At 33.7% G+C, this 14,626-nt stretch overlaps 1 protein-coding gene across 2 annotated transcripts in view; it reads right to left on the bottom strand.

Moving 5' to 3' along the window:
- Nucleotides 1–3,545: 3,545 nt before the first annotated feature.
- Nucleotides 3,546–14,626, bottom strand: part of NYAP2 (neuronal tyrosine-phosphorylated phosphoinositide-3-kinase adaptor 2) — a 263,310-nt gene continuing 252,229 nt past the window's right edge. For both annotated transcript variants that reach the window (XM_067740380.1, XM_067740379.1), the window contains one exon: nt 3,546–5,909. In XM_067740380.1, coding sequence (XP_067596481.1) covers nt 5,682–5,909 — 228 coding nt within the window. In that variant the 3' untranslated portion in view covers nt 3,546–5,681. The remainder of the gene's footprint in view (nt 5,910–14,626) is intronic.

The raw sequence follows: 14,626 nt of genomic DNA on the forward strand, positions 1-14,626 counted from the left end.
CTGAGATCCAGAACCTTGTCTTGTATATTTCAGGTGTTCAATGACATTTTAGTTACCAAGGCCCCAGTAAACATTAGCATACTGACTTGCTCCCTAGTTAAACCAGATTAATTCTAGAAGTAGAAATAATAAATATCTTGTCTATGTACACCAGTCTAGGATTGCTGGATTTTTTTTTTCTTTAATGCCTCCAGCACACTTTAGATACACACTGAGTCATTTAATTGGAATTAGGTGCATACAAAAGAAAAATGTCAAGTTTCCTCTTACTTAGTGGATCACCTATTTGAAGCAGAAGCCGAGTGGTGATTGAGGACGATTGAGGGTCACATAACTAAGTTGTAAAATCTAGGTCTTCAAACTACTCACAGCCACCAATCTTCCACCATACATACAATCTCATAGGCAAATGGAAACGTGGAAAAATGTGCGCACTTTTCTTTAAAGGAGATGTTACCCATCTTGTTTCTTGATGAATAAATACCAGCAACGACAAAGTCAACCAATTTAAACTATTGCTTTTATTATAATTACACGGGAGCACAAATAAATAAGCACAAAAGTATTGCAAAATATTGCCAATGCACTAAAGAAAACAATTTGTTTTAAAACAATATCTGGTTACTTCAGGAGTATCAAAGTACATTTATAATTACATGTTACCTGAAAAAATCAAGTACAAAAATTAAAAGAAATTAAAACATCAGTGTTTATATTATTATGTACATAGAAATGGCTAACAACACATTAGTAGAGAAATCTGTTATCTAATGCTCATTTGAACAACTTTTCAGGCACATACCTGACATTTTTAATGAGTAATGAAAAATGCAATATGACATTCAGATTTTTAAATACAGTAAACGTGATGTTGGAATGGATGTTAAATGGTTTCTTTTAAAAACCCTGTCTTTTAAAAATGTAGTGCCATTACCACTAAAAAACATATTATTTGATATCATTTTCTCAATAGCTATTTGTTTCCATTTCTTGAAAAGAACAAGAAAGTAAACATACAATTGCTAAATACGTGAACACGTTTTTAGTGCAAGATAACAAGACCTGTGACTTTACTGTGCTTTGTTTTTTATAATCACAGTGCACTTGACACAAATTGCTACACTATAAATGTTAACTGAAGGAGTTTCAAACAAAAGAAGTGCATACTAAACATTTCCATATATATTATATACAGTATGTATACTGTATGTGGGTGTATACATGTGTAAATGTAGATGCTTTGAGGGTGGGCAAACCCGGTCATATTTGGGAACAATTGAAAACTTCAAAAGGATTTCATACAGGTTTAGTTGAGATAGATCCAACGATATTTCTGTAAAGATGTTTTCCCTTAAATTTGAACCTTTGTAACATTTAAAGGGAAATATTATGAGACATTTTTCCCACATTACACACATTTTGCTACAGTGTAACTGACCCAAATATCAAAGGGTTTTAAATCAATCCAAACCCCAAGCCACAATGTTCAAAGTCCAACATGGAAAAACTTGTTATCCTTTTACTGATTTATATAGACAGCAGTACATATCCTATGTGTACATATAGAGGCTTGCACATAAACATATTTTATACTTAGACATCAACTTTAATATGTTTAGCATTTTATTTTGACTATACACTTGATCTGAAAAAAAGAGTACCATATATAAACACATAAGCGATGTCAAACGTATGTGATACTGTATATCTTCCTAAAAGCTTTGTTTTGAAAATATTAATGATTGCATAATAAAGCTCTTTGAAGGCAGGGACCACATCTTTTTGAAGGCTTAATGCCAAATGCTTCAGAAATGTTTTAAAATAGCTGATATATAAGTTGCTCAATAATGAACTGTTAAATGAATAATGGATTAAAAACAAATTGTTCACATTCTAGAGTTAGATATCTATTTTCCCTTACAAGGAAGATTTAGCCAGTTAATCTTAAGTACATAGGTATTATTTTTCTTTCACTTCAGTTTAAGTCTGGGACACAATGAATTGTGAATTGCTATTCTATTCAACTTCTACTTCTTTGCAAGGGTGAATTCTCTCTCATCTCAGATTACTTGCTACTTAAATCACAGGAATTTTTCCTTCATTTTATAGGTAGCCATGATTAGCTTACAAGTTCTTTTGTATTTGAGGCAAGCGATTCACCTTAACATATAAGTAATATTGAAATTGCATTGTATGTTCATTGTTCTGATGTCTTATTTAATTAAAACAATGAAACAATAGGGTCGTTTAGTTTTATTAATTTGATCACCAAACTTGCTCTTAAGAGTCAAACTACCTTGGATATAAGGGTGAGGTCTAAGGAAAAGGTAGTAAGAAAAATGTTTCTCTACTCTCCGGAAGCATTCAAAGAAAACTATGTGGAACCTTGGGGTCTCTGAAGTCCCGATGTCACTGTTTTGAAAAGTGAAGTTGTATCTGCTTGTATCCATTTAATTACCATGTATGTGAGTGTGTGTATTCTTAACTACACATTTTAACCTCTTAATGTTTTGTTTTGTTTCACTTTCACGACTATTTTTTATAGGTGACATTAACCTTTACACAAATCAATCACTTTCCACTCCAAACTTGCTTCCACTCCATAAACACAAGGGAAAGTTTGGCAACATTTATATAAAGAACTCCTGTTATACCTCAGAAGATGCTGGCTCTGAGACAGAAAAGCAGGATTTGCTTTTTCCCTTCCATCAATTCTAAAACAATTGTGTCTCTTCTAAGAAGTTTTCACATATAAAAGCATCTTGCTGTCAGCCAATAAAATTCTGTTTCTATAAAATTTGCTGTGAAAAGATAATTTTTATAGGTCTGAGCTCTTTCAACTTGATAACCATGCAATGATATGATTTGTTCTTTGACACTGCTAAAAAATTATGAGCTTTATCATTCCATAGTGTTCTGGGTGCAGGTGGAACTTTTGATCATCTGACCAAATTTACAGGATGAAGTGTCCTAATTAGTTGCCACTAGAGAGTAACTTTATTTTTCTCTCTGTCCTAATGACCTCTTTTTTCTCCACATAAATAAATGCTACACAAAAAGGAAATTAATCATAGAATGGCTATTGCCACATAGACTAAATAAACCACAATGGACAGTCTTATAGGTATAGAATATCATTTCTTGAGTCAAATATCAGATCTTTCCATAACTTCCCATGGAAAGCAAGATTTGGAGAAAATAAGTGGAAATGGTTGCCTAAGGTCAGATTTTCAAACAGTTTACCTTCTCAGAAAATAACTTGCTTGAAAAGGAGTGTATGAAACCTGGCAGCAGTATGAGTTTGGCAGAACAAATGGAAATGGCTGAATCCAACACAAATCATTTTAGTGACTCTGTTTCCTTCTTGACAAGTGGCCAGCACTAAAAGGTATCTTCTGTCTAATTCAGATAGATATGGGAAAGATTGGCATTTGAAAAACACACTTGCATTTATTACCAAAATATAAATTTCAAGGGAATTATCTAATCATTATCATATTGAGTCTGATATATATATATATATATATATATATATATATATATATATATATATATATATATATATCAAGATCATCATAAAGATGCTGAGAATTGATGACATATATATCTGATTCATTGGCTTGAGCATATGTGGTCATAATAACTTAAATGAGGATAACAACTTGGCTCATAAACACATTTTATTTCAATTATGATTTTACCTTAACACATTTTCATCACTCCTAGATTTGTACTCCATTGATTGTTGGATTTGAACCATAATCTATAACTGGTGAAACATGGCAGCAGGATTTATTTAAGCTACTTAAGATCTCTCCGTGATTTCCTGTACTTGTGACTCTGCTCTTTTTTTTTTTTTTTACCACCTCGGTGATACAAGCAAAACTAAAACTTCAATAAGCATTTAGTGTACACAGTTCCCCCACTGAGTACTCATTCACGTGTACACAGGCACACATAACAGATATACATGCTCCCACTTACCTTATTTTCCTTATTCTTTCAGAATTCTAGTAGGACATCAAAATATACATTAATTATAAAATATTAAAAAATTATTTTATAACATTTCAAAGGCTCGAAAGAAACTATTACTGCTAAAGCATTACTAGCTCCTTAGCAATATAGATTACAAAAATTCCCTACCTCCTGTTATATTTGGTTATATTGAGCAGCATTGTACTATTGCTGTCAAAACCCTTACAAGGAAAACCACGATGACAATAACTTCAAACACGTACCTTTTCTCTCAGAAATATAATACTAAATTGATTGTTAAAGAAGAATCACATACTGTCCATTTTAGGAAGCATAAATAGTAATTTAAATATACAAAATATATGTGATAGTTTCCTTTCTATTCATCCGTGGGGATATTTATAGTCAACTAACAAGTTACTCTTAAAAGATATATATGATTTATTTAACTTAAATTTTACCACCACATAAAATTGAATCCACCCCATCTCCCATCCCCTGCATTTCCTGTTTCTTCCTTGAAACAAAATAAGATAAACAATTGGTCATAATTCTTTGGTCATGGTGTCATCATCAGTAAGAATGGGTATGATGAACATGCACAGAAGATTACACCCCCAAAATATGGTAATAACTAATTTGAAAAATTAACATGAAATACTACTCCATTTGTGAACCTAAATTTTGAGAAAGATTGGCATTTTAGTACACTAAAACATGTAAACTCATCTGGTTGAATGTATATTGGTCATTTTCTAGGGGAAACAAACATACACATGAAAAGTTACTCAAAAATAGTGATAGCAGTGGCTCTAATGCCACTGGTCCCACCCTCTTGAAAGCAGTTGTGCTGTTTAACCTTTGATTCCTTGTTCCTTCCATTATCACAGTGAACCCTGGTCTCCTCCAATCAAATCAATGATGGAAGGACATGTGTCCCTAAAGTCATTTCTGAAGGAAATGTTTTCTGCTGGGATGTCCAAATATATCCTATTAACTTTCTCTGGAGTCTGACTAACCATTGCTTAGTATAAACAAGATGATACTGGAGAGAAATTCTTATAAAGCCAATGTAGCAAAAATATTGGTGTTGATGTAATGTGGACGTCCAAATTCAGCATCACATTGGCATTCGTTTACTGTCAAACCCTTAAAAACGTACAAAGCAACAGATGTTCCTAATGAATATGATATTCAACTTCTACATTGCTAGCACCAGATCATATATTGTGTGATTGAACATAACCTATCTGTGAGCTCGTGTACAGAAACAAAAGGTGGGCAGAAAGAAACATTTTAAATGCAAAAATTAATAATCAAAGGCATCAAGGGACATATAAAAGAGATAACAAACCAGTTAATACAGAAATTGTATCATATAGTAAAACTCCTGATATTTCTATCATTTATATACGTATAATGTGTATTATTTCAGGTGTCATCCATAAACTAGTAAAATATTTACATCTTAATATCTTCTGGATTCAAAATAATCCATGATAAATAAGTGTGCCTTAAATGCAAGGAAATATGGATTTTATCTTGAACTAGCCACGAATAGGCACAGCTTCCCATGGGTTTTCCAGGGAACCACTGGCATTCCATTTTGACTGAGACGATATGTAACAGTTACTTATCACATGACCGAGTCGACCTCCCTCTTCGTGCTAAATAATGTGGAGCTCACGCCATCCTGCACACAGTCATATGGCAGTGTCCCAGAATACCGTTTGCTGTTTAGAATAGGGTGGAGGGCTGTACTTCTTTGTACCTGCATTCTTCTTCCAGCTGGGTAGGATAGGCATGCTATCCTGTTTGCAAAGGCCCTTTTCCGTTTTCTGTCTAGCTTTTATTTCCTTGCACAAGCAACGTTTTTTCTCAATCATCTCAAGCATTGTATGGTCTCCATGAAACCACTGCATGCATGCCACCTAGCAAAAAAGAGTGAATACAGAAAAAAAAAAATGGAATGAAAGCAGGTTTTTTTTCCACTGTGCTAGTAGTTGTTTCGAAAAATGTCAGCTGTTTCTATATTTTTGAAATTCTTACAAAGCAAAATTAAAGCATGGAAACTGTAAATAAAATTTGTACTTAAATTATTAAATATTGTAATATTATTAAACAATAATTTAGGGAAGAATAGTTTACCAATATGTTCTAAAAGTCCATACTATGGAAATAAAACCTTTTTAAAAAATTTTTAAGCAATTTGCCAAAAATTTAGCTATTACTTTTATGTTGACTCCATCGTCGTATGCATCTCAATATGTCTAAGTTCAATTATTAGAATTACTTTTCAGTGAGATCTAATATGAATGTGATATGTCTTAAGGATTTTAATGAACAATTTTATTAGTAAAATAAAACTTGCGTTTGTTTACAAATAACATATAGAATTAAGACTTTTAATTATTCTTCTACCAAAATGAGTTTTAATTTGCATCTAATGCTTGGAATTTATATGCTTAAATAATTATTTTGCAAAGCAGTTTTGCTATACTTTTTGGGGCTTCAGCAAATGTCTAATTAGAATCGTTGGCTTCTGCAATCATACTGACCCAGATCCCGAATAGTTCCAGAACTTCAAAGAAATAGATTCATCAGTTCAGTTGGGTACCAGGAGAAGATTCAGTGCTGACTATATATTGATACACATACATCTATTTCTGGACAGGTAAACACTGCTCCCAGGTGTATGTGGCTATGTCCACCAATAACTGTTCTTTAGAACAGAGCCAGCGAGTTGAGTCAGTGTCACAAGAACAGCAGTGTGATTGGGCCAAGAATCCAGGATGGTGATGCTTTCACTTAATTGTTTAAGCAAATCTCCTCTGACTTAAAGAGTTCAAATGGCTCACTTGGAGTCACTAAATCTGATGGCACAATTTTAGGAAATAATCAGCAAAACCTTATATGTATAACACTTATTCTATACCAGATCCCTTTCTTCGTATTTTGCATAGTATAATGCATTTATTCCTCACAAAGATGATGCCCTGAAGTACTATTTATTAACCCATAATGATGAGTAAAATGAGACTTGACGAGATTTAGTAATTTGCCTAAGCTTACAGAGCCAGGATTTGAATCCAAGAGTTTATCTCCAACACCTGTATCTTAACAACTACACTCTACTGACTCTCATAGTGCGTGCAAACTGGAAAGGATTGGGAAGATATATCAGTACAATGCCTTCAATGTACAGGCGAGGAAGCTAAGACTTCAAGAATTTACATATCTTGTCCAAACCAGGCAGGTAGGCTTTGGTGTGAACAAGGCAAAACTGAATTCTCACAATTCTTAATTCTTTATGGAGAGGGCAGGATCTTGAGCTAGAAATCAAAGATTCAAATTCGGGCTGTGTCAGATTTCCACTGGTCACTTCCATTTCTTGGTTTCTTTACATGAATAACTGAATGGATAATATCTTAATTTCAGAAGTTAGTATGAAAATTAGATTGGATAATGAAGGTGAAGTCATTTTTAAAACAGTGAAACATTGCCCAAGAATTATTATTCTAACACTGACAAATACCCAGCAGCGGTTTTCCATACCTGCTCTTTGCCAAGCATGTGCGAAGAACTCTGTATATGTTATGTTAAATCCTCCCAACCATACTGAAAGTTAGGATTCAGCTACACACTACAAGTGAGAAAGCTGAGTCCCAGAAAGTTTAAGGAACTAGATCAAAGTCATAGGTTATTGGCTGTGACACAGGTCTATATCAAACTCAGATCTGCCTGACTCCAAAGTAAATCATCTTGCTACTACAGCAAACTCCATCTCCTGAATATTATATAGAAATTATAATAAGAGTTATTATTGTATGTACCACAATTTCCAGATGCTACTCAAAAATGCAAATATATTTACAGCTTTATGAGTGAATAAAAATTGTTTATCAAATAAATCAAAATCAATGACTTGGACTTGGATTCCAGAAGATTATACTCTTAGATAAATATCTTGTATGTAATGAGCTTAACTTGACACAAAGTTTCTTGAAAGGATGGGCTGTGTTTGACACCTTTTGGTGTCCTCTAGCCCCTAGCCCAGGCCCTGGCCATGGCTGTTCACTTTTTAAGTGAAGTTCTAGGACAACAACCAACAGAGTTTTGTCCTAACAGGAGATTGCCAAAGTAGCTTGAAAATTTTTCAAAAGATTTATTAGTATTTTCTAACATGATAATCTAAGCAATAAAAATACAATAACTCTATTTTGGTGGAAAGACAAGCAAAATTTATTGAGTGACTATAAACTGTTATAAATGGAATTTATAACACAGAATTCCCAGAGGGCCGGCCCCCAATCGCATCCAACACAGTAGCCCCAGCATACAGAACAGTCATTCAGCTTTCAGTAAATGTTTTAGGAATGAATTGAAGCCACTGTCATTGAACAACAGTTTTTGTTGCATCTCAGAAAACTCTCAAGATAATTTTCTCCTTAGTAAAATCTCACTGGATTTTACACATCTCAAGGAAATCGCAAAACCTCCAGTCTTTAAGGTAAGATATTTACAGCATCACTTCAATATTTTCATGGTCCACACAAACATTAAATCACTTATTACTTAATTTCCTTTAATATTTTTAGGGTGTGAATCAGTATATGTAACTGCAAAATAATAATTTTCCTGGATTGCTCTGACAACAGTGTCACCAATATATTTCATTATATTACATTTTATTTCATAGTTGTCATTACAGTTCATAAATGCATTACATTGTCTAGAATAAGTATGTGTTTTCAGTCAATTACTAGTTTATGCTATATATGCCAATTTACTAAGAAAAAATCCATTCTTTAAAAATCTAAGGAATAGGAATTTAAGAAGAAAGAGATATGGTTTTTCACATTCTTTACATTTTCATTTTAGAATAGTTATATATCCCTTTCATTGAGATATAATGGTTCAAAATATTAGTAGAAGAAAATCAACCTTGTTTTTCAGACTGACTGCAATATTGAACTATCTTCTTTTGGGGGTCAATTATATAGTCAGTAAAAATTCCATGAGAAAGCATTGCCCAATATGTGAAAGAGGGTGAGGTATTCTAAGAGAATTCAAATACAGGTTGTTAGAAGATAGAAAATTAATTTTTTAATTTTAAAAAGTTTAACAAGTCTGTCAAGTCTGCTGTAGAATCTTCTCACGTAAAATCTATCAAACATTTTTCTCATTTAAAATACCCCGCCCCCAAATTATTATTATGTTACAGTGATATGAATGAAGGAAGAATGAGATTCATTTGGGGGAAGATAAGTCTGCTTTTCATATTTACTTTTAAATAACGCATGTTTTTGAATATTTCTTTCTGGAGGGTACACATTGTTTTTAATTCCCCAAAATAAACTCAGTGTTACTTCCATGCCTATTGACATAGCCAATCCCTCCCCCCTAAAATGTGTCAAAAATTATTTCATTCTGATAGGAAGATGTTATGCTTTAATTCATTATTTTAGACATAACAAACAGCATGTTTAGCCATTATATGAAGTGTGTTAAGACTACTACCCATAAAAGATATCTAGACTTTCCCATTTTTTGTCTATCATCAGATTCTTCGTATCTAGTTTAAATTTAGCTGTAAAATTCCATTCCACTTCACCCTGTAGTTGAAAGAACTCTGTGAGTCAATTTACAACTAATTTGAAACTAAGCCCAGTAAATAAACTCTTCCAGTTTAGTTATTTAATCAAGTGTCCTGTTTCTCATCTTTAATCCATATGCACTTATTGCATGAACCATGAAGGAAAGAAAAAATACACAAGCAAGTTAAGTATGCATTGGAAGACAATTGTTCAATTAATATGAACACACATATATCTCGGACAAGATTCTCCTATTAACAAGATTCAGCGGAGGCAATATTCTTGGCTAATTTCATGGAGATAAAAATGAAGTGAAGCTCCTCCGCAAGGAGGTGAGACATAAATCACCATTCCTTAAGTGCAGGCTATACACAGGACTTCTTTCCAAAGAGTACACTCTAGAAAGGAGGAGGAGAGGAACTTTACATGAAGAAACCTGTCAAACACTACCTGCGCCACACCTGGTGATCAGCAGTAATAAGTGATGTTGACAGTACGCACCTTTGATATGATGTGATAAGAAGGGCACTTTACCTCTGTGGTTTTCCTCCTCCAAACCATAACTTAGCCTAACCATGAGAAAAACACCAGATAAACCCAAACTGAGAGCCATTGTACAAAATACCAGTCCAGGGCTTCCCTGGGGGCGCCGTGGTTGAGAGTCCGCCTGCCGATGCAGGGGACATGGGTTCGTGCCCTGGTCCGAGAAGATCCCACATGCCGCGGAGCGGCTGGGCCCGTGAGCCACGGCCGCTGAGCCTGCGCGTCCAGAGCCTGTGCTCCGCAACGGGAGAGGCCACAACAGTGAGAGGCCCGCGTACCGCAAACAAACAAACAAACAAACAACAGTCCAGTAATCCTCAAAACTGGCAAGGTCATACAAAATAAGGAAAGTCTGAGAAACCATCACAGTCTAGAGAAGGTCAAGGAGACATGATGACTGAAATTAATTAATGTGGTACACTGGAAGAAATCCTGAAACTGATTGATAAAAACTAAGGAAATTCAAATAAGGTATGTGTTTTAATAATAATGTATCGATAGTGATTCATTAGTCGTGACAAAAACACCATTATAATGTAAGATATTAACAATAGAGGAAACTGGGTGTGGGGTATACAGGAACACTGTGTGTATTCTTTGCAGTTTTTCTGTAAATTTAAAACTACTCTAAAATTCAAAAATACATATATCTTTAAAAATAACGTGATGGGACCATATTCTTTCCAAAGAATAAGTAACTGTACCTTTCATTCTTTAGATGGAAGCAACATGGTATAAAGGAAGAGTTAGATGACTTGATTGGGCTCTTGATTGTTGTGTGACCTTGAAAAGTCATGTATCTCTCTGAACTTGTATGTACTTCCTATATACAGTACATATGTATATATATGTACATAATTCCTATATACATAGTATGTACACTTGAATATACCTTATATATAGTATGCATATTTGGAACTGAAAAAATGTAAAGTCCCATACATCATTCATGATCTTATCTATGGAGCTTTCAATGCATCGGGAATAACATAAATGAGGAGTCGTAATTCACTTCAATCATTACTTTCTCTAAAAAATAATCGAAGTACTTCCTGATATTGAGTATACTTCATCCAAGAAACAAAAGAATAGTGAGACTGTCCAATAATAAATCTTCATAATGTTTATTTAAAGTATTCAATTTTTCAAAGTATGTAAACCATAAGAGAAAAGAATACTCTGCAATAAGCACATGGAGAATTTCAATATTAAAAATGATATGAGAGTAAAACTGATACAAGCATGCCTATCCCTATTGATTTTGATTTTGATGCCTCATGAGTAAGCACGTAAAAAAAAAATCCATCAAAAATTTTTAGCAGGTGTGATACTGGCTTTGGAATTAAGTTTAGCTGTGAGCCTGAAGATTTGAGGATCAAATTTAATTTCTTAAACAATAGACACAATACCAAAACTAATTTTCAGAAGCTTTGGGGGGAAAAAATATCTATCAGTTGCACGTTGCTCTCTCTGTCCCAATTTCTGCCACCTGGGTAGCCCATTTTATGAGAAGTCATCATTTCCAACTCTGTAATGACCTATATGGGAAAAGAATCTTAAAAAGAGTGGATAGATGTATATGTATAACTGATTCATTTTGCTGTACAGCAGAAACTAACACAACATTGTAAATCAACCACACTCCAATAAAAATTAATTAAAAAAAAAAAAGAAATCATCATTTCCAGTGTGAGGAGTACAAGCTTTAGTCTGGCTGAAAAGAAAGCTAGAGTTACCAGAGTTCTCTGAACTTTCCCTTTGCCCTGAAGAAAATTTCTCCAGGAGAGCATGGATAGCATTAGTGGGGCATCAAGGAAGAGCAGGCGTGAAGGCCAGCTGGTGTGATTTGAGAAAGGCGAGCAACGTCTTCAGGAATTACAGGAGGAAGCAAGTCACTTTCACCTCTGCTGTCCCTGTCCTTAGGAGTCACAGGTCAGACAGAGGTGTTACTGCTCTCATTGAAAACGTTCTTCCTCTCTCATTTAGTGGGTAAAGAGATTGATTCTTTACTCACAAAATGTACATAAAGAATGAACACGTAAGCATCATGCCTTGTTTACATAGATCTTCAGGAAAACGGACAGGGGTTGGCAAACTATAATACACTTCTCAAATAAAGTCCATTGCCTGTTTTAGTACAGCCCATAAACAAGAATTTTTGTTTTAAGCTTTTAAATAGTTGAAAAATAAACAAAAGAAGAATATTCCATGACAGGTGAAAATTATATGAAATTCACATGTCAGCATATATAAAGTTTAACCTGGCATACAGACATGCCCATGTGTCCATGGATTAACTACAGCTGCTTTCACGCTATCAAGTAGAGTTCAGTCATTGGGACAGATACCACATGGCCTGTAAAGCCTGAAATAGTTATTGTCTGGCCCTTTAAAGAAAAAGGTTGCTAACTTCCTAGGTAAATAGGCAATTAACCCTTAAAATAAAAAATGCCCGATAGAAGACCCAAAAGGGTAATATCAATATTAGGACTATAAAAAAAGGCTATAAAACAAAATCAAGAGCATCGATTCATATATACTTACAATATTTTTCATATCAAGTTTGGCCCATTAGATGAATCATAAAGGATGAGACTTTTAGATTTTAAATCAGCTCTGACAATTAGTTTAGAGAAATTATTTGGGCACATTTTTACAATTTCATCATCATAAGAAAGAAGAGGCATGTTGGAATTAAAGAAATAAAGTGGATAATCTGGTTTAAATCCTCTAAATAAGAGATTCAATATAAGGTCAACCTTTTCTTTTAATAACCCTGCAGTGGCTATTTGCTTGTCTGTGCTAGGTAACAGTGTTGATTCAACTTCAATATAAAAGTTGCTTCGAGAACTTTTTAAAAAATAATGTTAGTGAATTATATTTCTTTTCTTTTTTTCCAACTATATTTTGGAAAGAAAAGGTCAGCTTTGCATAGCATAGGCAACGACATAAGCCCTCAATAAACCTTTTGAAATTGACATAACACAGAGATGGAAGGGTTATAATTATCTGCACTTGTCAGCAAATTCACTAATTTTTTTTTACTTAGTTATCAAATAACAAGTGCTCAAATCCATGTTCCTTGATCATTATACATTATAAGAAAAAAATGTCTTTTGCTTTGAATGAGGAAGACATACTCTATGTATCTCTGTATGCATCTACCTCTCTCTTTCTATGTATTTGTGTAAAATAATTGAAAGCATATAGAGGTGACCCAACATCACAGTATTTTCTATGGTAAATATTAGAAGGTACAGTCAAATAATCCATGTGACTTTACAATGACATAAATACCATTTATTCTACTTTGAAAATTACAAATTCAAGGTCAGGAAGATGCTTCCACACTAAATGAATTTTTTTCTTTTTTCATGAAGGCCGGAATGAAGCTAATTCAACAGAAAAGGGTGAAATATCAAAAGTTAAAAACTACATAATGTAAGTGTGCAAAACAAAAAAAAGATAATATAAATGTGCAATATTTTTTTAAAAAAAGATAACATAAGTTGACAAAATGAAAAAAGCAGGGACTTATCAGTTCCATGGGCCTGGAAAAGATCCTGGCTTTTAATCTCACTTTGGTGATGTTGTACAAGCTACTTATCTGGTTTTCTTGCTTGAGATATTATGAGAATTAAATATTATGTCTGAAATGTTCCTAGCTTTTAAACTTTTATGACAGTATTTGAAATAATTGCACCCTTGGGATAACTTTAGCATTTTTCATAGTTTTTTGCCTATGTTTTTTTCATCTTTAACTCTGATCTATTGATTGTTTTTTTTTAATTATTCCTTTGTAATCCTCCCTCATTTATCAGCAGTGTTGATTTAGAACCTATTTTTGTGAAAGAATTATTAGGCAGATATACACCTGAGGTATGTACTGAAACTGCAGTGTTTATTTCAGGTGGTCTAAATTTAGCTTTGAGATACAGATATATTATTAAAATGAGAACCATGTCTTGATTTCAGAGCTGCTGTTGAATGAGACATCATGGGTATACAGCCCTCACCCTTCTTTTTCTAGATCTGAAGATCTGCCTCAGTATACAATCTCTGATCAACTATAAGAAACATCACATGTTGGTATTTTAAGCCATATATTTGTTTTTAGGTATCTGTGCTTGTTTATATGATCAATTATGTAAAAATCACTCATCATAAAGATTAAAATTGTAAGTTAATAAACCTTACAATTGCATGGCTATAAGTAGAGTTTCAAGTGAATATAGATTGCTCATTTTTCTCTGCCTGCAAAATGAGGAAAACACCTAACTCTTCAGTTTTAGAGTGATGTCCTATAATCAAGACCCAGGTCACAAGTCACTTTCAAGGACAGAGGCTGGTCTGAACTACTGTGCTCAACAGTGGCAATTATAGCTGTTTCCAAGTTCTGCCAGTACACTGCACATCCGTCTGTAATAACAATAATCCTATTTTTGTGTGCACGTTTGATTTCCTTCTTAGGGGACAGAATAAGGTGGATAAAATGGATATCATGGCCT

The sequence above is a fragment of the Pseudorca crassidens genome, chromosome 6 (assembly GCF_039906515.1).
Source record: "Pseudorca crassidens isolate mPseCra1 chromosome 6, mPseCra1.hap1, whole genome shotgun sequence".
Classification (NCBI taxonomy): domain Eukaryota; kingdom Metazoa; phylum Chordata; class Mammalia; order Artiodactyla; family Delphinidae; genus Pseudorca; species Pseudorca crassidens.